Source organism: Pavona decussata, unplaced genomic scaffold (assembly GCF_977016875.1).
Source record: "Pavona decussata unplaced genomic scaffold, jaPavDecu1.1 SCAFFOLD_612, whole genome shotgun sequence".
Taxonomy (NCBI): domain Eukaryota; kingdom Metazoa; phylum Cnidaria; class Anthozoa; order Scleractinia; family Agariciidae; genus Pavona; species Pavona decussata.
This window is the reverse complement of record NW_028145865.1, coordinates 77,883-102,972: the sequence shown is the minus strand read 5'-3', so window position 1 is coordinate 102,972 and position 25,090 is coordinate 77,883. Positions and strand designations below refer to the sequence as shown.

Genomic DNA, 25,090 nt, shown 5'->3' with positions numbered 1-25,090 from the left:
GAGTAGAACGAAATATTAGATTAATCTAAATGAATTGTGAGCACCATTATTCAGTGTACCATATTTTTGGCTATAGCGTGGGCTATCAGCACGTGCATATGTAGAATAGAAACCTTACAAAAACATGACGGCCACTATAACAAGAACGTAAAAGGTCTTTTTTTATTAGCCAAAATTTTGCTGTGCACGACGTTCTCTGCAAGACAATGATGTCACATAACCTATCACATGAAAAACGTGGGCACCCAACGCTAGAAATTTTCTTTTCCTTTGTGGACATGAACGCCTTTGCTACTAATCATGTTCCTGTATTTTTCGTTCACATTGTGAACGTTTAATGGGTTGGAGTAATCACAAGGTAGTACCAGACAAATCAATATTTATTTCTAAGTGACGTTCTCGTTGGCGTTGCCATCTGCCAAATGTCTAATTAGCCCCTCTACCTATTATTCCCTCCCCATTCTCCCTACCCACCCCCCTTGTAACTCTCCCTTTGTTAGACCTTAGATTAATTCGTCCTCGGAAAAGCTAAATTAAAGGAATTGGTATGCTTATTATATTTGATGTTGTTCTCATTGCTGTTATTATTACAAGTCCATATTTAGGTTTCTGTATCAGAAGAAGAATTTTATTTCGAGGAATATTCTAAAGATGAATAAAGAAAGTTTAAAGACGAATTCGTGGAATGATGAAATCTGGTCCCAGTTAGTAACAGGAATTCGCGAAGAAGGGCATGATCAGACCTCTCCGAGTATACTGACTATAAAAATAAGCAAAGTGGAACTTATTAACTCAAATATTTTGTCTTGGTTTGCGACAGGCTACTGTACTGATCTGGATCTTGGAATGCAGAGTGGCTCAATCCCAGATAACAGAATCACAGCTTCCTCTGAACTAAATATCAGCACACCAGCCAAGAATGGCCGATTGAACTACACAGCAGGATCATCATGGTGTGCGTCCACAAATGATAGTAATCCATATCTACAGATTGATCTACAGACACTTCATATCTTCTGTGCTGTGTCAACTCAGGGAAATTCCCAAGCAGATGACTGGGTAAAAACATACACCTTACAATCATCTAGAGATGGTAAAACGTGGAAAAATTATGAAGACAGTGGTATAGTTAAGGTGAGCTTTAGTATACAGCAAAAACTGCAGCCAAGTAACATGCCTTGAACTGAGAAGGCTAATTCGAATTCATGCAGAGAAACTACCTTTAAGGAGACATTTTTCGCCATATAATGGATAGCTTACCACTTCCAGCGATATTCCAGTCTCGTTACAAACGCTCATACGTGCAAGCGTCAAGCGTGTGCTTTTCCTTGCTTACTGTTCTTTAAACCGAAAGAGGTAATCTTAAGTTTGAAATGCAAGTATCATATTTCGTTTATTTAAACTCCAAATTTCAGAATTTCCAAGGAAATAGAGACAGGAATACCGAGAACAAGAACATTATTTGGGATGATGGCATCTTAACAAGATGGCTGCGATTCGAGGGAAAAACAAGCCACAATAAGTTCTGTATAAGGACGGAGGTTTATGGAGTGAAACAAAAACCAGGTAAAATAACAATACTAGTCCTGAGGTTTTCTTTCGGTCAATGACGTTTAACAAAAAAATTTAAAATACTTTTTTGTAGCTTTTGAATTCATGCCGTCTGTATACTTAATTTATTGAGAATGATGATTATTCTAGAAAGTGACGCAGGCATACTCGGAAAAAGAAATCCGAGTGCTCCTATCAGGAGTCGAACCTAAGACCTTCCGATTACTAGTTCGCATGCTCTACCACTGAGCTACAGGAGACTCGTGGGAGCTAAGGCCATTAAACTAGGTTCATGGGACAAACATCCTGCATACTGCTAGGATTTGAATGTCGAACGTGTGGTATATGAAAGAAATGTGATGGTATATTTCCAGCCTGGTGAATAAATGAGAATGATGATTATTCTAGAAAGCCTGCGTCACTTTCTTGAGCTCCCACGAGTCTCCTGTAGCTCAGTGGTAGAGCATCCGAACTAGTAATCGGAAGGTCTTAGGTTCGACTCCTGATAAGAGCACTCAGATTTCTTTTTCCGAGTATGCCTGCGTCACTTTCTAGAATAATCATCATTCTCATTCATTCACCAGGCTGGAAATATACCATCACATTTCTTTCATATACCACACGTTTGACATTCAAATCCTAGCAGTATGCAGGATGTTTGTCCCATGAACCTAGTTTAATGGCCTTAGCTCCCACGAGTCTCCTGTAGCTCAGTGGTAGAGCATCCGAACTACTGTACCGCTCGAAACTATGGGACCATTTGCACGCGGTAAAACCTCGTCTTTGCCGAACGTGATTGCCGCGAATTCACCGCGGTGGGACGAAAACCGCAACTGCGGCAAAGACGAAAGCAACCGAAAACCGCAGGGAATTAGACGCGGCAATGCCTCGGTAAAAATACAATAATGACTAATTACTATTGTCAGGGTATTGTCAAACATTATCTCACCTTTCATCCTAAAGAAGCCCTCAAACAAAAGAATTTGTTAAGACTCACCGAGTCGGAAACCGAACGACCGATAACAATTCGTTTGGCAGTCACTGACGAAAGTTTCTTTTCTGCATTTGGGACATGTTCAGTTTTTGTCACGCTACAGGCAATAATCACAGAGCAAAAGACATAATTTCAGTTTAATTCTTGCTGTTTACGCCACACAGTCAAGAAAGATATTCTATTCGTTTGATAAACCTCCTGATAACCCTTCCTACTGATGTAAAGTGCGCAACAAAGTTCAATCGAAATAGTGACGCTGAATTCAAAATATGCAATCGGATTTCAGTACGGACGCGGAGAAAAGCAAAGTGAAAATCCCTCCAAATGTATTGCCAATGTAATCCGGATTCGAAAAACTAAAACTTCGTAATAGATTTGATTCGGTATCGACTGTGAGCGATAAGATCGATTCACTTGGAGCAAACACAAACGCGGAAAATTACCGCAACGCCTAACGTATTTCTATTACTATTTACTTTGGATAAAACGAAAACAGCAACTTTAGCAAAAGTGGAAAGCCCCTTCCGCTGTTTTAAAACGTTGAGAGAAGCCGTCGTTTGGACGTAGAAAGGACCGTGCCATGACGAAAACACCGGGAAGATTTCAGTCACGTGCTAGGCAACCAAATTCCTTCACGTGTATCAAGTTTCATTCCGCAACAACACAACGCGGAAAAAAATTTTAGTAAGTTAATTAACGGCGATTCTTGGTGGGAAACCTGGACTCTTGCAGTTTGTTATTCAGCCACAACGGGAGTAGTAGTGCCTTTTCACTTATCCCCAACTAGTTCCATTGTAATTCCTTCAAAAAGACCTGGAAGCGCCTTCTTCTTTCGTCGACCAGCATTCGAGCTTTCACTGACCTTTGCAGTTTGCGTTGCTTCGCGAATCGAAAGGAATTGTGCAAGTGAAGTTTAATGAATTGTTTTGCACTTTAAGCAAATATTTTTTGGCATAATCCGAAATATTATTACATTTACCAGTTCAATTCACGAGTTCGCTCACAGAGCGCTTTGATTATTTCCCTTGAGAGCGAGTGCGCTTCCGTGAAATTTATCACACCTAAAACCCGACAGTTCGCTTATTGTCCTCGAAGAACATGAAAACAAAGCGAGCAATAGCCTATTCAAACCCAACCGCGTCCTGCCTTTCACCGCGGCTTAAGTCAACCGTAAAAAACCTAGGTGAAACCGAGGTTTTTATTACGGTTAGACGAGGTTTTGCCTAGGTGAAACCGCAGATCAAAACCGCGAATCGACCGAGGCAAATTCGCGGCAAATGGTCCCATAGTTTCGAGCGGTACTTTAGTAATCGGAAGGTCTTAGGTTTGACTCCCGATAGGAGCACTCGGATTTCTTTTTCCGAGTATGCCTGCGTCACTTTCAAGAATAATCATCATTCTCATTCATTCACCAGGCTGGAAATTTACCATCACATTTCTTTCATATACCTAATTTATTCTATTTAGTGTTGATTTATAGACAGATATGAGAAAATCCATAATTCCACCTTGTCACCCATACGGGGTCCACGTGAGATAGCATTGCGCCTGCGTGACCTCAGTGCGTTGTCGTACTTGGTCGTGAACGCTTGTTTTCAAATATTTTGCTGCAATGGCCATTTTTATTTGCACAATGTCGGTTAAATCGCCTTCTGGCACTTCTAATGAAGTTCCTGTGGAAGTGCACCCAGTACTGGGAGAGAAATCGCATAAGCGCCCGAAACGCAGCACTGACAAAGACAGGCGTGAAGTCATAATTCACTTCCGCTACAACGACATGGCGAGCGCTCAGCTCAGTGCCTTGCAAAAAACATGGAAAAAGGGTTTTCACAGATGACAGTCTTTGGCCAATATTTTGTCTCAAACACTTGAGAAATACGTGGTTGAAGAGGAGGAGGTCACCGAGGGTGATCCAATCGACAGTAATCCTTGAAATTCCTCACAACAAGAACTTCGCCAAGAGGTGACACCAAAACAACAATCGCCCGGTAGGCACATGGATGTTGATACAAAGGTCAATGACATTTTGACTAATTTCATAGAACATGGCACCGAGAAACAATCCAACGGAGCCAGTTTGGTTAGAGATTTTTTGCAAACTCTCAAAAATTACTTAAGTCGGAGGAAACAGGACCTCCCATTCACAAAGAACGCACAAGAATTGTGTCGCATCTTGTTCGGGGGGCATGCTTGAAGACTAACTTCAACTGATCTGGGACAACTTTAGTCTTTCTGTTAGGTCACAAGACCTACCTTTTCAAAAAGTGCATGCAAACATCCATTGTGAGGGGCATGACAGCGCTCTCTCGAGTCGCGGACGCCATTTAAAAAAACGTCAATGAGATAAATGGCGAGAAAGCGCTCGTCCAAGAGGCCATCGATAGCCTTTCCCTTTTTGCTCATGCAAAAACCGAGCTGAGCACCAGACGGAAACAGCTCATCAAACCGGACCTGCACTCTGATTATAAGCACCTTTGCTCAGCGTCTATACCAGTGACTGCAGAACCTTTCGGGGAGGATTTGTGTAAGCAAGTAAAAGATATCTCCAAAGTGAATTGAGTTGGTCGGAACGTGACATCTAACATGTCTCATCATAGAGGCCACAGCCACACTCATTTTGGATACAAATCTCGATCCTCCAACAATCCGCCCACAGAAGCATTTTTTATGCCGGCGAACGACCGCAGAATTCAGACTGCCTTAAGCAGAAGGGTCAGATCGAAAAAGTGAACCCAGATTCTGCAGACTTACCAGAGATATGCTCAAATAATTTTGGCATAGAACCAGCTCTTAAGCCAGCCGTTAGACTGAAATTTTTCCTCCCTGAATGGAGAGAGTCAACATCTGATTGACAGATTCATAAAAACCGTTAAAGGTTTTAATGTTGAGTTTGTCGACCGTCCCCCTATACAAGTACATCCTCCAGAGTAAATTCCGTTTAATCCGGAAGAAACACGCATTGTTGATTCAGAGTTAGAGAAACGTAGGAAAAAAGGGGTCATTGTTAAATCCCAACACTGCCAAGGAGGAATGATCTCCACAATAGTTCTTTGTAAAAGAAATACAGGAGGATATGGAGTCATCGTCAATTTGAAGAACCTGAATCAATATAACAGTTACCATCTATATGGCATCCATAGATTTACAAGATGCCTATTATTCTGTCCCCAGTTGATGAGAACTACCAAAAATATTTAAAATTCTCTTGAAAGGGGGAATTATTTCAGTTTACCTGCCCTCCCAACGTTCTTGCATCTGCTCCTCGGCTTTTCACAAATTGCTTAAACCTGCTAACTTTTAATCCATTTTCAGGTAAGTGGGGCACATGAATGTTGGGTACATCGATGATTCTTACCTCTAAGGGCCTTCATTAGATGACTGCGGTAAAAATGTACAGCACAGTATCCAGCTTTTCACTAAAGTGGGTTTTCTATTAAACAAAGAATGATGAATGATGTATTATTCAGTGATGACGCAGGCAAACTCGAAAAAAGAAATTCAGAGTGCTCCTATCAGGATTCAAACCTAAGACCTTCCCATTACCAGTGCGGATGCTCTACCACTGAGCTACAGGAGACTCGTGGGAGCCAAGGCCATTAAACTAGGTTCATGGGACAGACATCCTGTATACTGCTATGATTGGAATGTCAATTAGTGGCATATGCGCAATAAAAGGGAAATGTGATGTAATAATTTTATCCTGGTGAACAAATGAGAATGATATATTATCCAGTAATGACGCAAGTAAGCTCGGAAAAAGATATTCAGAGTACTCCTATCAGGCGCCAAACCTGAGACCTTCCGATTACTAATTCGGATGCTCTACCACTGAGCTACAGGGGACTCGTGGGAGCTAAGGCCATTAAACTAGGTTCATGGGACAAACATCCTGCATACTGCTAGGATTGGAATGTCATGTGTGGCATATGTGCAATCTGTGATGTAATATTTTAAGCCTGGTGAACAAATGAGAATGATAATGGTAACGACGAAGGCAAACTCGGAAAAAGAAATTCCGAGTGCTCCTATCAGGAGTCGAATCTAAGACCTAGGTTCTTATCTAGGTTATTATCTTTATCAGGTTTCTTAAGGGAGTATTTGAATCTCGCCCTACCATGGTTCGTTATACTGCAGTGTGGGATGTAAACCAAGTTCTAGATTATTTAGGACTCTATCTCCTGTAAACGAGATTTCTCTTAAGAGCACTCCCCAGGAACTTTCACCTACGACCATGCAAGATAGAAAAATCGAGAATCGCCAAACTTTGTCATAATAAAGGACTACTAAAACCATTTGTAGAAAGACATGTTTCAGTTTGTTTCGATAATTGTTTTACCTTCAAAGTGACTTTTTCATTTTGGTGGCCTGTGAGCGGGTAAAACCGACTTAAAAGTGTCACTTGTATGGGCCGCTCGTCTTGAAATTACGAAGGAGTAACATAAAAATCGAAGCAATTGAACATAAGTAAACTAAATCCCTCACACTTTCACGCTGTCAAATGTACATTCAATGTGATCCAGAATTTTTGGCCAAATTTTAAAAATTAACCGTTTCTAGCGGAATTACAGTATGCCAAAATAATGCAAACTTCAACCGCAAAAAAAGCATCCTGGTACATGGCTTTGTCAACCAAGACTATATTCATCGGAATAAGCAATGTTTCGTGTACGATTTGATGAAATAAAATTTTTGGGTAAATGAAACGATAAATTTTTTGGGCGCTATTTGAACATGCTATTTATCATCAAAAGTTGACCTTTTGACCTTTAAGGGAGGGCAAGCAATTTTCACATCACACTCGCTAATTTTGATTTTTCCAACAAACAATTCAAAACTCTGGTTATTCTTTCATAGCACAATGTTCAATAAAGTCAATCGCTTGAATTAGGACAGGTTTAACGTTTGTAAATATAATTTTAGTTACGAACACGTAGTTTGGTTTAGGGCTACAACATCGACAAATTTGCATATATTAAAATTAGTTCGTTTTGATTTCCACATAGAATATTTTTATTTACGTTAACTTTACTAAAAAAATTAAATCACAAACAAGGTTAGTCGTTACTTTAACTGATTATATGGCTTATTGTACCTTAAAAACCCTTTTCACAAGAAGAAAAGACGAGTTTACCTCTAGCCGCCAAACCTTTTGACGTCGCCGAAATACCTCGCATGACACAACTGTCACGCAATATACGCGGACCTTAGATTCACAAACCACATGGGCCATCCATTGTGGTTACCCTGAGGTTGTTGGCGGAATTTGTGGTCTAAGCTGAGCAAGCTCAGACAATCCGGCAAATGCTCAGTGCGTCACGATAGAAAGGCACACCTTAAAAGTTATAAAGTGTGGGATTCTTTTCTGGACACAGAAGCAAGGCTTTTGCTGGCACGTGCAGGTAACTGAACGGCACTTTATAAATTACGTTGCAGAGATACCACGCAGAAATTAATTTAACGTTTTAGCCTGACTTCCACTATAGGTTGCAGAACAGGCGTTATTTTGTGTGTGTGTGTGTGTGTGTGTGTGTGTGTGTGTGTGTGTGTGTGTGTGTGTGTGTGTGTGTGTGTGTGTATGTGTGTGTGGAGGCAAGCGCGAAGCGAGCGTGGAGTGCGAACGAGGCGCGACGAGAAAGGCGCAAAAATTTTTTTGTCCCCCTCCCTTTGTGCGTCACTCGAGTTCCGCAATAGCCTCGTGCTTACTTCCGCTCACTTAAAAAAGCACACAAAAATAAATGAATAATAATAATAATAATAATAATAATAATAATAATAATAATGATGATGATGATGATGATGACGATGACGATGATGATGATGATGATGATGATGATGATGATGATGATGATGATGATGATGATGATGATAATAATAATAATAATAATAATAATAATAACAACGCTTGTTCTGCAGGCCAACATGTAGCGCTTTTGTGTATGCCACCTGCTTTGCGCGTGACCTCAGTTGGATAGCCGAAATGATCCTCAACCCCGAATCGATCCACAAGTTGACCCCGAAATGACCTCGACTCTGAGATGACCCCGTCCTACCAAGTAGCCAGTTTCTAAAATAGTGTCCCAACTTGAATTTATTTCCTAACTGTGCATCGCGTATCCCCGACGAGCCCTCCATGGGGGTTCGGGTGTGCGGCTCAGTTCTCTAAACCTTGTCCCTATTTCAGACCAAACTATCAAATGATTGGGTACCCTTTTTCAGAACTGTCGTCTAAAACTCATATCCATTTTCAGACTTGGTTTCTTGGATCCATTCCCGTTTTCAGGCTCACGCTGTCAGACCAAATTGGTTACAACATGTACCACCAAAACGGTTCAAAAACCATACCTACGTTATAGTATATAGCTTATGCAGGGGGCGAACCTTGCAGTCAGATACATACTCGTTATGCAATGCTTTCGAGTGGTACTTCTTGAAATATTCCACGAGTGACTTGGATTAACGCAAAACGTCACTCTTTAATGCTTTAACGACAAATACAATCAGTGAAAAAATATTCATGAGTCGAATTTCTGCACAGCTGATCGGACTGCGTAGAAAACTTAATACGACAGAGACATGATAGAGACCAAACCGAGAATCAACAGAATGCGGCAACCGTGGACAGCTGTTTCGAGCTGGTTGGCTCTCGTCAGCACGGTGTAGCACAGGAATAAGTGTTCTACCAAATGCACATGGTAGTGATTTCGGATGGGACCAAATTCAGAAATCGGTACACGTCATAGCGCGTGACTACGAACAATGAACCGAACTGAAATATCATGTGGCCGTCGCAATAAGTTAAATGAGAAAAACAAAACTTTCCTTCATAGGTAAAAAAAAGTATTGAACCAGTTGTGTAAGACAGGACATGGCGAGAACAGACATTTTGGATACACTAACTGACATCAAAATTCAGAATTTCGCGCACTTTAAATTACACAAGTCGCTCGTTTCGCTGATTAAGGGGCCGTTTACATGGTGGAAGGAAGATCCAAGCACTAAGAAGATCCGAGAAGGCGAAAAACCTTTCTGTTTGCTTTGCATGCAGAAATTTCGGCCGAAGTTGTTACCAAGCGGAGAAGGAAAAAAGAATAACTGTCGGCCTTGAGCAGCTGAACGCCCGGCTGCCGCCATGTTTGTTCTTTTTGTCCCTAGTACTAAGATCTTCCGAGCGAAAGTTGTTTACATGGTGCTAGGATCTTCCTAGTTCTAGGATCTTCCTATCTCTCAGCCAGGAAGCTCCTATCTCTAGGAAGAACCTAGCGCTAGGGCCAAGTGCAACTTTTTGCATGTAAACTGAATAGAGAAAACATATGGCGCTAGGATGATCCACCCTCTAGGATCTTCCTAGTGCTAGGATCTCCCTCCCTCCTTGTTTAGAGCATGAAAGGGAGCGATTTCAACAATGCAGACATTCGCGCGCACTTGCGTTTTCTTTCGCTCTCGTATCCTTGATTGGCTTGTGGGATGGAAAATGAAGAATTGAAAATTTTGTCTCCATTATTCATTTAAAATAGGAAGACTTCGTTGTGTAATAGATTAATTAAAGCACATGATTTGTGTAGTAACATTTTTTTTTAAATATTTCATTTCTTGAAGTTATCCTGGAATCAAACAGAATAAATTGGGAAATGTGTTGTATTTGGACAGCTTTCAGTTTTTACGAAGCTGATGAACTGATAGAAGTGTTTCATTTTTTACATATAACCTGTAATTTCCTTTTTGTTCCCTTACCTTTTTGCCCTTTTTAACACAGGATTTTCCCGCCCTCTTTCATAGTGTGACTCCACGCGCGCGCACACGGCCGGAAAAGAAAAGTGTTTGGTACCCATTTACCTCATGCTATGAGTTTGTACCGGCTATTTTTTTTTTAATAATGTAAGGCTTTTCAAAAGTTCCTGTATTTTTTGGACTCATTGAAGGAACTGGAGTTTGGCTGAGCTGTCGGAGCTGCATGGTGGCTCGAAACGTCTTGGAGGATGGACGGGACCAATGCACGAACGATACCAAATGTAACGAGTTGCGGATCGTTGCGCCAACGTCAGAAACTTTTACATTCAGAAACTCGGACACGTTTAAATTCATTTCAATTATTGTCAGTTAAGATACAACATTCAACAAGACGTTTGCTTTATCTGACTTGTCATTTGCCCCGCGGTCACGCACGTTTTGACTGAAAGCGTATATTGCGTGACAGTTAAGAGGTTCAATGGTCGTTTGGCGGCTAGAAGCAAACTCGTCTTTTCTTCTTGTGAAAAGGATTTTTAAGGTACAATAAGCCATATAATCAGTTAAAGTAACGACTAACCTTGTTTGTGATTTAATTTGTTTAGTAAAGTTAACGTAAATAAAAATATTCTATGTGGAAATCAAAACGAACTAATTTATATGCAAATTTGTCGATGTTGTAGCCCTAAACCAAATTACGTGTTCGTAACTAAAATTATATTTACTAACGTTAAACCTGTCCTAATTCAAGCGATTGACTTTATTGAACATTGTGCTATGAAAGAATAACCAGAGTTTTGAATTGTTTGTTGGAAAAATCAAAATTAGCGAGTGTGATGTGAAAATAGCTTGCCTCCTTTAAAGGTCAAAAGGTCAACTTTTGATGATAAATAGCATGTTCAAATGGCGCTCCAAAAATTTATCGTTTCATTTACCCAAAAATTTTATTTCATCAAATCGTACACGAAACATTGCTTATTCCGATGAATATAGTCTTGGTTGACAAAGCCATGTACCAGGATGCTTTTTTGCGGTTGAATTTTACATTATTTTGGCATACTGTAATTCCGCTAGAAACGGTTAATTTTTAAAATTTGGCCAAAAATTCTGGATCACATTGAATGTACATTTGACAGCGTGAAAGTGTGAGGGATTTAGTTTACTTATGTTCAATTGCTTCGATTTTTATGTTACTCCTTCGTAATTTCAAGACGAGCGGCCCATACAAGTGACACTTTTAAGTCGGTTTTACCCGCTCACAGGCCACCAAAATGAAAAAGTCACTTTGAAGGTAAAACAATTATCGAAACAAACTGAAACATGTCTTTCTACAAATGGTTTTAGTAGTCCTTTATTATGACAAAGTTTGGCGATTTTCGATTTTTCTATCTTGCATGGTCGTAGGTGAAAGTTCCTGGGGAGCGCTCTTAAGGGTTTAACTTTGAAACTTGCTATGTTGTTAGCTTTAGTCACTGCCGGGGGTAATCACTACTTCTTCTTAATATTGACTCTATGGTAGATAACAGGCTATCTAAAGCATTTCAGCTACGAGAACATGCCAAACAGTTCAAAACAGGTTCAAAATGCATGGTGATTGAGCTTGAAACATTTTCGAACCCAAGACTGTGTGTGGTGACCACTCTTAGAGAGTATCTCATTAGAACTGAGCTTCTTTGGGAGCCTTGTAGCAAACTGTTACTGTTATGTAAAGAAGTATAGGCCTGTGTCTGGAGACACAATTAGTCGTTGGGTAAAGGTGTGTTGCAATGTTCTTGTATTGATGCGACAATTTTTAAGCCTTTTCAGTATTGAGCCTAACTTAATGATTAATATGACTATGTAATATATTTTAAGATTTACTGTAGCTTTGCCATTGATTTTGATCCCATGTTACTATGAAAATACTTTTTTTCTTATTACTTTATCTTTCAACAGTCTCAACTGTAATTGTAATAAGCCCACTTTTACAAAAATTGCTACGTAATGAATGTCTTAAAATCAATAGTTGAACGAGACTTACCGGAAGTTGAAGTTCGACTGGAATCCCAATTGTCACCAACACAGAGGGATTACGTGAGATAACATTGCGCCTGCGTGAACTCAGTCTTCAAAGCACCACCCCTGGGCATCGCAGTCAAGCTATAACACAGGCGGGATCCAAGGGAGGGCGCGTAATCCCTCTGTGTTGGTGACAACTGGAATTCCAGTCGAACTTCAACTTCTTGTTAGTGTTGTTCAATTTTTCAATTCCACCTTGTCACCCACAGAGGGACCATGTCAGATTTTACTCCAAAACGTTATTGGCAAAAGTGTCCTCTACAATCGTTTTGTCATTAAACTTAGCAAAAGTGGATTCTGACCTCCACCCAGCCTTGCTAAGAATATCTGACAATAGTATAAATCTACTAGCGTTCTATCACGAATGCCGTTCTCTGGTTGGCTACGCTACCCGCTCTCTATTCATTGATAGATAGTGAGTAGCAATTTTCATCAAAATGGCGACCGCTTCCTCGCGTTTTCGAAGCGTCTGCGATAAGGATATAGATAATTTACTTGTTTAGTTTTGAACGACTAGTAGATTTATACTAAGACAATCAGATTATTCGCTCTCGATTTCTATGCATGATAGCCGAATTCGGGCTGCGCCCTCATCAGCTATCACGCGATAGAAATCTCGAGCTCATAATCTAATTGTTAAATAGAACATCATTTAGCTTTGCCTTAGGAGTTGAAGCCGATCTGGTGCTGTCTCAGTTTCAGTTTATTGTTTTTGCCATAAGTTGTTCAAATGCAAAAAAAAACTAATTATTTAAACACTATTGGCGAGGAGGCCCAAGGGAAGCCTCCGGGCTTATAAAGAATGGGTTTCCTCAGTTAATTTTGACATACAATAGCCTTCTTTTCCGTAATCATGCAACATCATGGCATAGAAGATACACCTTGACTAATCAGAAAAGTTAATTTCAGTACAAATTATAGTTGCCTGAGTATTTTGTTAAATGTTAGCTGAATTCTTTGAATCAAGAATGGCAGTGGAAAGTACATCAAAGATGAATAAAACAGTTCAAATATGCAATATATAAACAGCTGACTACAGAAGTGCGGTGGTGTGTTCGTTAGTTTGTCGGACTTTCGATCAGGCGGTAGAATCGGATCGCGAGGGTCTGTGGCTCGAGGCTAAGGCTGGTTCATTACGGTGCTGTTTCCTTAGAGAAGAAACTTTGCTCTTCGTTGTCTGCCTTCACTCAGGCGTATAAATGGGTACCGGCGACATACTTTCTGCGTGTATGTAATAGTTATTCTTCTCTCTTATTTGACCGCCACTTCTCCCGCCCGATCCTCTCGCACAATCGGAAGGCATTTTTGTAGTTTTGTAATACATTAAAGGAAGAACAAACCAAAACCTACAATTTTACTGAACATGTTCACTAGTAAATAATTTAAGTAAGATCGTCAGCGCACCTTTTTATCAACTTGGAGAATTAGTTCTTGTATTTCGCAAAAGTTTGAGACTCACTAATAATGCTGCTTTTGAATACTATTAAATGCCACCATACACATTTGGAACGAACTAACAATACTACTACAGTTGACGTAATCCAATTAAAACGCAATTTGATTTTTAACGCAGAAAACCTTGCTTTTAGCAAGCGCACATCCCAGTCTTCGACGTACGTCAGTGACATATATGGTAGAGGTTCATCAGACAAAGCAGTGGATGGGAATTCTGACACAAAATTTAGGAATGGACACTGTTCACACACTTGGGAAAACAACCCCAGTTGGTGGCGAGTGGACTTAGGCTCAGATCACGTGCCAGTATTTGAAGTGCGCATAGTCAATCGGCTTTGGTGGAGCCATTACCAGGAGCACCTCATGAGAAATAACGACTACAAAATAACATTAGGTGAGTACTTTTGAAACAACCTGTTTATTATGAGGCAATTGATGGAGTCATTAAAGGGACACAGTCACCTGGTGCACATGCGCATTAGATACCACTTCTTAGCTGATTTGCATATCACACTTCATCACAAGTCTCGCGCTGAGAAGCGCATCCTTGGAAAAATCTAAACAAACCTTGTCGAGTCGAAGTATTTGCCAGTCAAAATTATTATAGTGATTATAGACCTAATGTCATTTTATAACACTCACTTTCTTGATACCATGGAGAATTTACTGATGGACTTGTCCAGGGAAAGTCAAACGTCAACGAATACCTCTGAAGTCGAAGAATCATTTAATCGTTTATTTCGGTATCCGGTCGTGTGAAAAATTATCTTAGCTGTTTCTACGTTTCACAGTGTTTGCATGAGAAGCAAATTGAGTTCAAATATTAGAGAATATGTCAATTTTAAAACGCAGCGAATCGACTGAGCTGCAGTGTCGCGAAACGACTTTGTAGCGAAACTACCGGTAAGCTTTATTTCTGCTTTCAATCATATATTTTGCTTTTATAATTTCGTTTCTACAGCTTCTCCGTTATCTAAATCAACCAAACCCATGTCGTTGCAAGAACGCTTGCTCGACCCGTAGAAAACAAGGTTCTACTGGAGGTTTTCCTTGTCGAGGAGATAATCGACTGTGTACCGAAGTTTGTCTTCGTCTGAGCTCCAAACCAAGCAGCCATGACGCGTAGTCCGAATTGTTCACGAAGATTCCCACCGCACGAACCTTTCGCCAGGTTGAGAAAATGTAATTTTCCAAATATATATAATGGTGATTTGTTCTCCAATGTTTTTGATTGATTTCTCTCGTTATTTTAGCTGACGCAGGCGATTTCTTCCGCCCGGCGCCTTCACGTTTCCCACCTCTTCTTTTCATATTCCGTTGGAGACGCGATCGATACTGTTTTTAACCAAATATGATAAAATAATATCATAGCATGAGCATAAGCATACTCAGAAACAGGTTTCCAGTAAAAGATTGAAAATCCAATAAAACACTGGGAAGATTGAAGCGGATTTCTAGATGCCGACGCGTACTTTTGATTTCGGGTTGAGGTGGACGTTTTTCAAAATTGACAAAAAACTAGCGTCCAGGTCAGCGCGGTCACAAAGGTGACTGTGTCCCTTTAAGTAAACAATGATGAAAAATCACAAAATCAACTGTAAAAAACATAAAGTTCACCAAGGGACTTTTTAAGATCAGAGGAGGTTTTTGGGGTCCAAGAGGATACCTTACATCCCTGTGTAACAGGCATTCACACGAGGCTGAGTAGAAATGCCCAAATTTCCCAAATTGCGCGACGAGAAAACTGACGAGAAGAGTTCACCGTTACATGCTGACACATGTCATTAAGAGGATACTTACACATGTCATTAATTCAGGAGCAAACTAAAAACAATTAAGCCAAATGTTAGGCATCAATAAATTGATTCACCTACATTGGAGCTTACTACCGCTTGAAAATCACACGTACACAGATCGATAAAAATAGAAAACGGTGGATTCAAAGAAGGAACTTGCGGAGTAATTTCTTCCACTGAATTTGACCTGCTCCTTCCTTCTATCAAAAGGATACTGTTATGCTCGGTTATCGTTCGTTGGAAGAAGAAGTAGCGAGGTGAAAGCACTTGCATATTAATTGTTGCCATGACTGATTTCAGTTTCTCAATCAAACAAAACAATATCAATCCGATCCAAGCTTTTAGCTTTTGACACAAGTAATATTTTGCTGTTTCTTGTAAGAGACACGAAAATTAACCTTCAGGGATTTCCTTTCTAGCTACAGCACTTGATTTCCAAGTATTTTTGGTAAAAACAATCCGGCTTAAAAAGACAAACTCCAAAGAACCTGAAACAAAAAGCTTTTTTGGGGTACAAAATGTAGAGCTGGCGTGCTCAGCCAATCAAGAGAGAGTATTTTTGTCGTTCGACCAATCAGGAGTGAGTAATTTTGCCCCCGGGAAAAGGTAAATTAAGAAAAAATGCCTTCTGTTACAACAAATCGACATTGAGTACTTTTGTCCTCTGTATTGCATTGCTATTGTTATTTTTGATGTTCAGTTTGTTGCACATGCACTAAAAATATATATAACTGCAGCAAGGATGACGAATTTGTGAGGTTGCTACGTTCATAAGATAAGCAGACTTCTATAAATGTTATTAAAAAAGGAATTGTGGAGCTCCGCTTTTAGACTTGGCTAAATATATATATATATATATATATATATTATTAGTTTGGATCACGTGTCAGTTTATGAAGTTCGCATGGTCAATAGAATGTTATGGCTACAAGACTACGTAAGAATGCAAAACAGCATTAGGCGAACGCCTTTACGCTGACCTATTAAGCAAAGATTGGTAGACTGAGCTAAGTTTGGACGGCGGAATGCCCATTGCAGATGATCTGAAAACCTTCATGGTCAACGGATTGGTGTGAGCTGGTAAAAAGTTAATGTACGGTCGGTTATGATTTATATTTAAATGACTTGTCAGTGATTTTTCATTGGAGGGTTATTTACCGACTTTCCTTTGGTTGTGATCATGATTTGTTTCGTCTGTGCCATTTTATAAAGTTTCGCACCACAAGTCGAGTTTACGACACTGTAATAGTTTAGATTTATTTTTGTATTGTTGTGGTGCCACATTTATGGCCAGGTTTTTATCAGTATTCTCTAAATTCACATTTTGCGCTCTTTTAAAATGCCTCAATATAAGAACTATAAGCTAATGGCACTTTCACGATTACACTGTTTGATATCTATAAAGCGAATACAAAATACTTACTAAAAGAAGCTGCTTGTGAAAATTGCGACTCCTTTTCTCCTCTCAACGGCAGGTCACAGCTCAACTGTTACAATGAACCCTGAATGTGTGGGACGGTACAGTTTTACTGATTTTATAGCATCAGCTGTATGTTACAACAATCCACTGAGGACTGGGAGATATGTTGGTATCATGACTACAAAGAAACAGGTTCTTCAGCTATGCGAGGTGGAAATTTACTCACGAGGTAATTTAACATAAATCAAGTTGGCAATGATGAAAAAGGGATAAATGATGAGGAAGAGGCAAAGTTGCTGCACTATTCATGACCAGAGGCTGGAAATTTTGATATGAAGTGTTAGTTTGGCAGCGAAAATCTGTCATCTACTAGTCATGATACATGAGTACCCAACGAAGAAATTCAAGCAAAATACTCAACATGTTGTCTCCTATATGTTCCCACTGAGAACGTTTTGTGATGGTTTAATGACATGCTTGTGTAAGCTAATACAGTAGATCTGTTCGGATTCTTTATCTGATAATTTAAGTTACAGGAAGTTTTAGGGAACAATTAATGTAATGTTTAAAACACGAGCAGCTTGTTTTAGCGGGATTTGCTGAAAACCACGGGGCGCAGCGAGGGGTTTTAGACACGATAAAACACGCGCTGCGAGTCAGTTTGAGCGGCTTCAAAAACATTCCTGAAAAAGCGTGCGTCAAGAGAGTTCATAACAATGATGCTTTAGTGAACGTTGGAAATTAGCGTACGAGAAATACATTAAACACCGCATACCAATAAGGAGAAGGTTTTATCGGGTTTTAAAACCACTCTATGGGATGTTTTATCGACCATTTGATAGGTCAATGGGCTTATCAATTATCGATGGAAAATGATAGCAGACCCTTTCTTTGAAATTTTAACGACATGTTTGCTCCTTCAAAAACGAGAGGAATTAGTTTTCAATTGTTACGATATTTACCGCTGAAATTTTGTGGATGAAACTACGGAGTAAATAATGGCACGCAAATAGCTTGGCTCGAATTGAGTCCGATTGGACATTAACAACCGAACTTATTGTTACACTTCTTAAGGACGAAAAACTGTTCATGTCAAGGTCTTTCGGGACAGTACAGTGTTTATCACTGTAGTGCCTACCAATGGAAAGATGACCGGTTCTTGTGCTCAACCGCGCGCTAGTGTAAGTTTCATGGGTGTATATAGCTTTACTTCCCCCAAAATAACTTAACGTTTATTCTGGTTTAAAGCTGTTAATGGAAATTACACCAATAACTAATACATTGGGAATTGTTTTGTGGCAATTCGTATACGACAGAAAACCGTACTGATGGTGACATCTTAAACTGAAAACTAAATTCGTACTTATAAACTATTCCCTCAAGAAAATCTGGCGTTTCACAAGCCAACAGACCAAATAAACACGACGCCGAGTGGTCTTGGTAACGCAAGCAATGCGGTAGATGGTGGCAGCAATACAGATTATTTTCACCGATCTTGTACACACACACTTGACGCAATTCATCCCTGGTGGAGAGTAGACCTGGGACGAGTGGAGCCTGTGATTCAAGTGTACATTGTCAACAGAGGAGACTGCTGTGGAAGAAGACTGAATCCATTTGAAATCAGAGTTGGTATGTTGGAGTCACATCAAACCTTCCTGTGTCAGTTGTTTGTACGCTGAATAAGACTACTAAAGGCATAACTTGGAAAATGAATAAATCATAGCGGTTTAACGGGCAATAACAACAGGGAATATTTAGGGCGGAATACGTTTATTTTAATTTCAAGTTGTGAGTTGATTCGTTGTGCGGTGAAAAGCTGGTGGACACTTTTTTGTATGGTTCCTCTGGAGTAATAATTAAAACAGTTAACAAAACATTCGGCAAGCAACTTTTCAGTCACCTTCCACCCTGCATCCTACAATGTGTTTCATTAGCTGTTCTACTTCCTTTTGGTACATGTCACATACAAGCGAAGTTCTGATCGTGATCACAAATTGCAATATTTTCGTTTCTAGGTTCAATATCCAGTAATGGCGGATTATCCAATCCAAAATGTGGCGGTCATTACAGCGTTCCTGAAGGAAGAGGCATGTCGTTTTTCTGTCGCCCCAGTTTGTACGGACGATATGTGACTATTAAAATTACTAAAGGGATGTCTGGGCCACTCACACTCTGCGAAGTTGAAGTATACTCCGCACGAAGAGGTACCTTCACTTGCTTTTTTACTCTGATTTTTAAGCCATTAATAGCAAGATTTTTAAGCCAATCATGATAGGCCTCGTGGAAACATCGAAATGTTGAAGGGATGATTATTTAAACGAAGTTTTCGCCAGGATAAAGAAAGCCTTGGTACCATTTGTTTTCCGACGGCTTCTTGCTATTGTGATAAGCTTCCTGAATAAACCCAAGTAAAATTTTTTCATTAATTTTGACACCACCCAAATTAACATTATTGATGCAACCTTACAGATTGACCTTATGGTTGAAATAAACAATAAGAGAACAGCAGTGTTCCTTTGAGAGTAACTTGTAGATATGATGGTCAAAACTATTGAATGCCACTAAACGTGGTTCCTATAAAAGGCCAGATAATCCACTTCCAAATATTGGATTCAAGACAGCCGTGTTCAAATGGGAACTGAAAATTGAAGATAGAAGAGTCGCACAATCAATACCTAATATCTTTTATAAATTAAAGAAATTGCAAATCAGTAAGCAAATTCAGGATAGTGTAAGTATCTCTTTTGAAAAGAAAGTGGAAAACCAAAGGCAAGAAATATACTGCCCTTTTCCTTCTTGATTGAAACGATAACAAAAGGAAAGAAAATACATGTGTTTATGTCAAACTGCCTGAAGAGAAGGGTAACCCCCACCCACCTCCGGTAATCAACAAACAAAGGGGGTCTTTCCCCAGTTTGCAACGATCCATAAACAAATGACCGCAGCAGATTCTGACGTTTTTGCATAATAAATCTATATAATTTAATAAGAGCAGCACTTAGCTCCAAGCAGGCAATCATGATCAAGGTTGAATCAGGCAAGACAACTGAAACAACATTAATGTAAGATATCCCGCCACGTTGAATCAATTGTTAATGTATTTTTACGTGCAAGTGAAACTAAGACATGCAAATGCCAGCCTCTTTCCAACCATTGTATATTTTAACGACATAACGAAATGAATCACTTTACCAGTATCATGAAATTTTTAGCTGACATTATTGTCGCAGAAGGCTTTAGAGTTTCGTTACAACTCAATCCGACTTTCTGAGGCGATTATGGCCTTCCGAGAAGATATCCACCGAATTGAACAGTTGGGACGTCCCCCTGAGGTCCATACAATATTACCAGTATTTACACCTCCGAAGACACTGGGAGCAGACTCAAGCTCACCAATTAAAACATACTCTCATTATGGTAATTATAGGCATTTCGATTTGCACTATTTTATCGCCATAGGATTAAAAAGCCCATATTTTTTTTCAGTAAACAGGCTTTTGATTTTATTCGTGAGATACACATTCAAGTTACTCTTGGTACATGATTTAAATTGCGTCAGAATTAAGTTGTCAAATATCTGTTGTTATTAAAAGTAGTATTTGTAACCCGTCTCGATTAGCCTTTGCTATATTCGGGTAGCGTATGCGACGGTCTTCAGGGATTCGATGCGTTGGCTCAAAGCACATAAAATTGACAACTACGGCACCTCTGTATTGAACTTATTATTTACATTATTTCAGCCTGTCAAATTCAAGCAGTTGGTGTAGCCAGTCATAGGGAAGTTCCAAGTGATAGATTCTCGGCCTCGTCTTGGCGTAGTGGTTATGAGCCTTCTGATGCTCGTCTGAATGGCAATGGCGCTTGGTCACCAAGGACTGATAGTGATGCCATCTACGAGTACCTGCAAATCGATCTACAGTACGTGTTCTTTATCTGCGCTGTAGCTACTCAAGGAAATCCGATCGCAGATCAGTGGACAACAAAGTACCAGCTCCTTTTATCACTGGACAATACAAACTGGGTCACCTACAAAGAGAACGGTATAACAAAGGTTTGTAACGAATAGTTTCAAAACTCGGTAATTAATAATGGCTCTGTAGAGCCACGCATAATCTGTCACACGTAGGACATTTTGTTCCTGATGCCGCGTAGTTCGTGTCTTTAAAAATTAGAAACCAACATGCTGCTAAATAAGGCATATCGGCAATTAGCTAATTACCACGTTCTAAAGCGGTAAAAATATGGCAAGAATGGATTCTCCACCAAACGTGTTGAGCACTCGCTTGGCTTTGAGCGGTAGAGGTACCGAGACTGAATTACATTTTCAGGTTTACTTTACTTGACTTGATGAACGGCTTGTAACATCAGCTCTTCTACTACTGCATCAATAACAACTCGTCTGACAACTGACTTCTTTCAACTAACCCTAAGAACTGAGAACTGATAACAAGCTCCAATGTTCGCAATTAAATACTCTGACCGTGGGAACTTACAGAGTCTCATTTACCACCCAACTAAGGAAACCCAAATAAACCAAATAAATAGATAGGGAACTTCCAATCATGTAGTATCCGACAATGGAGCCTAACGCTTTTGCTAAAAATTTATAAAGACTTCATAAAGCTACAGAGCTTCACACACACGGCTACAAGCTCAAAACATCCTCAGTTACTTAGAATTTACGCGAAAAACGCTTAGAAAGTAAAACTACTGCTACGAAGAAGAAGAGTGTTTATGAGCAGACGAGATCCATATCTTGCACTCGTAGCTAGACTTTTGGAACAACCCTACAAGCGGGATAAGCCCTGTGCAAGCGCTGATGAGCATAAAGCTTAACACTATCTTCCCAAAAACAATGCAAAAGTTGACTTGTACTCTTTAAAACTACAAGAAGTTCATTGCCAACAGAGAGTCAGGGCAATACAAACAGGACGTCTACTATGAAAGGGCGCAACGATGAAAGTCTCGCTGGTCGTCAGACACTTGAACAATTCCTGGAAAGTTACAATCTGCTCTTAAAATTCTAACAGCGGATACGAAAAGTGAAAATAGTTTAAACAACAACAGCAACAGCAGCAACAACAACAATAAAATGACGCGACAAATCTACTAACAAAAGTTTTTTTTGTCAATTACGTGCTGGATAGAGGAGAAAAATGCTATGAATATCAACCCGACAGAGTGCTGGAAACTGACAAGGTCAGAGTGCTTTGGGGATTCAACATACCGAGTACAAGTAATCATGTAACTCCGAGAGGCGAGAAGACCAGCTATTTTGGTTGAAGTAAAAGACAAGAGCGTATGCAAAATAATTGATGTGGCAAAACCAGCTGGCGACTGCACAGTTACCCCAAAGGAAAGAGAAAAAATTGAGAAAGACCAAAAGATCTCAAGCGTGTTGATAGCAACGATATGGGCTATGGGGAAAGTGGAGGCGTTACCTGTTGTTGTAAGAACTTTTGGAACAATCTCAAAATGTCTCGATAAGGGGAAGAGAAAATTGGTATAAGGACAAGACCGGAGAAGATTCAGAAAACCGCATTGCTAGGAAATGCAAGAATACTAAGAGGAGTGCTTGAGACATGACAAGAAGTGGACAGACCCTTGCGACCCTCGCCTACTTCCTGTAACCAGCTCTCAAGGGATGTTTCGAGATGACCAAAAAAACTGAGTTCCTATGTACATAATAATATTATGTTTGTTTATTCACTACCTGTACAAAGTGAATTTCATACCAGCGGTAGTAACCACCATTTTTTTTATTGCAGATCTTTAACGGAAATAGCGGAAGAAGGGATATTGTAAAGCACAGTCTTCAGGAGATCGCAGTAGCGAGTTTCATTCGGTTTCGGCCAATTTCACTTGATGTAGCTCTGAGAGTAGAGCTGTATGGAGTTATTTCAATTGGAGGTATTGCTTATTTAATTTCATTGTAGTTTTTTTTAACGGCAAATTTAAATGAATTCCATGAGCTAATAGCGTAGTTTAGTGAACCTTGCCGTGTCCCCAAGGGATATACGAACGAACTGGACTCAAGTAGACTCCACTGTTTGACGAAAGGTTTGATCTCTTCTCGTATTCGTTTTACAACAGGCGCGTGAAAGCTAATTCCTTATCGAAGTAAAAAAAATCGTCATTTTTGTACTATTAACTTGCACATTCTGATTGGTCATTGTTAAGCTCTTCACTAAAAAGAGGTCATTCAATCAATGTTAAGGCCCGTTGGAACATTTTGCTTCAACATGCGTTCAACACTTTGCTGAACCGAATGTCGGGGGCGTTTGAAAAAGTCGTTCAACATTGTTGAAAGTGTAAAAAAATGTTGAATGCTTGTTGAAAGTGTGTTGAATCAATTTTAAATTGGTTTAAAGTTCCATTCATCGTCGTTTCAACACTTCCTTTGTTCTTGAAAGTATTATTATAAATGGCGTTGAAGCCGTTTGATCACTCCGTTCATCCAACATTTGCCCAACACTCGTTCAACTTTTGTTGAATGAATGTTAGCCAACTGTTAAAACCGTTTAAACAGGCCTTTACGTTAATGATGATGTCAACAAATTTGACTCAATAGAGTAGCCTTCGGTTGGTCAACTGGTGATTGACATGATGATGGACTCGTTGATTGATCATTTGACTTACTGAACTACCAATTAAATTATTATTAATAGATTGATTTCGCGGATAAATAAATCAGAGCCTTGTTTAATTGAGTTGGCCTTTTTGTGACTGATTCAGATTTTGTTGAGTTTAACCGACTAACTGAATCAATGAAAGACTACTTTACTCACGATGGATAGAATAATTGACGAATTGCTTGACCATTTGACTGACTGACCTGTAAAGGCATTATATTAATTGATTGATTTCACGGATAAATTAATCAGACGGTTTGAGTTGTTTTGATTGTTTAACTCCAGTTCCTTCAAACGCTCCCAGCGGATTTACATTGGCTGCAATCACTTCTACTAGTATCTTAGCATCTTGGCAGCTACCACAAGTGGGCTCCAGAAATGGAATCATCACAGGATTTAAATTGTACTTCAAAGGAAAAGAATCTAATGACTCAACAACCATTCTAACCATTCAAAGCGCTTCAATCCTCACAAAGACTATTACTGGGTTGGATAAGTTCTCTGAATACGAACTTCAAGTATTGGCCTTCACTTCTTTTGGTGATGGACCAAAGAGTTCTGTTAAAGTTGTGAAGACAAAGGAAGATGGTAAGGGATATCGGTCAGGCTATATTATTTTCTCCAAATACTCTAACCCATCTTGTACAGGAAAACGTTTGCCTCTGGCTTTTTTAATTTTTAGTATTCTATTAAATACCTGGATAAAACAGCCCTAACACTTGTGAAAATATAAAGGCGAAGCCTTAAAACTATTAAAAACCCTGGCCGTGTTGGATTTGACCAGTGATTTTGTTGTAACTGATAGATCAACTGACTGACTGAATTTAACAAATGACTGCCTCAGTGAAAGACTGATCAACTGATTACTGAAGGCAGATTGAAGCACAGATTGATCGCCTGACTGGGTCAGGCAACAATTACATTGCATTAATGGATGATTGCACGGGTAGATAAAAAAGATTGTTATATTTCCTTTGTTTGTTTGTTTGTTTGTTTGTTTTTATTCTAGTTCCCTCGAAAGCTCCCATCGGATTTGCAGTGACTGCAATAACTTCTACTAGCATCTTAGCGTCTTGGCAGCTACCACCAGTGGACTCCAGGCATGGAAATATTACGGGATTTAAATTGTACTTCAAAAGGAAAGGCTCTGATGAATCGTCAACCGGTCCATTTATTAACAGCGTTTCAGTTCTTTCCAAAACTGTTACAGGATTGGATAAGTTCACAGAATACGAACTTCAAGTATTGGCCTTTACTTCTGTTGGTGATGGACCAAAGAGTTCTGTTAAAGTTGTGAGGACAAAGGAAGATGGTAAGAGATATCGTTCAAGCTATATTATAGAGCGTATGCAGTCACGTGACGTGATCCCATGGCAAACATTTCCGTCCGCCATGCTGGTGTTCCAAATTTGATTCCGAGTATAGTCGCGCGGCTACAGTTCTTCGTAAATTTTAT

General features: G+C 39.6%; 1 protein-coding gene and 1 pseudogene across 1 annotated transcript in view; both read left to right on the top strand.

The window, feature by feature from the left end:
- The first annotated feature begins 811 nt into the window (after nt 1-811).
- Nucleotides 812-25,090, top strand: part of LOC146449167 (uncharacterized) — a 35,548-nt gene continuing 11,269 nt past the window's right edge. Inside the window, exons 1-10 of the mRNA XM_085101948.1 lie at nt 812-1,134; nt 1,416-1,566; nt 13,902-14,177; nt 17,055-17,228; nt 18,383-18,631; nt 19,018-19,206; nt 20,743-21,053; nt 22,771-22,912; nt 23,920-24,222; nt 24,644-24,946. Of these exons, the coding sequence (XP_084958074.1) occupies nt 847-1,134; nt 1,416-1,566; nt 13,902-14,177; nt 17,055-17,228; nt 18,383-18,631; nt 19,018-19,206; nt 20,743-21,053; nt 22,771-22,912; nt 23,920-24,222; nt 24,644-24,946 (2,386 nt within the window). The 5' untranslated portion in view covers nt 812-846. The remainder of the gene's footprint in view (nt 1,135-1,415; nt 1,567-13,901; nt 14,178-17,054; nt 17,229-18,382; nt 18,632-19,017; nt 19,207-20,742; nt 21,054-22,770; nt 22,913-23,919; nt 24,223-24,643; nt 24,947-25,090) is intronic.
- On the top strand, nt 4,179-5,275 carry LOC146449168 (uncharacterized; annotated as a pseudogene).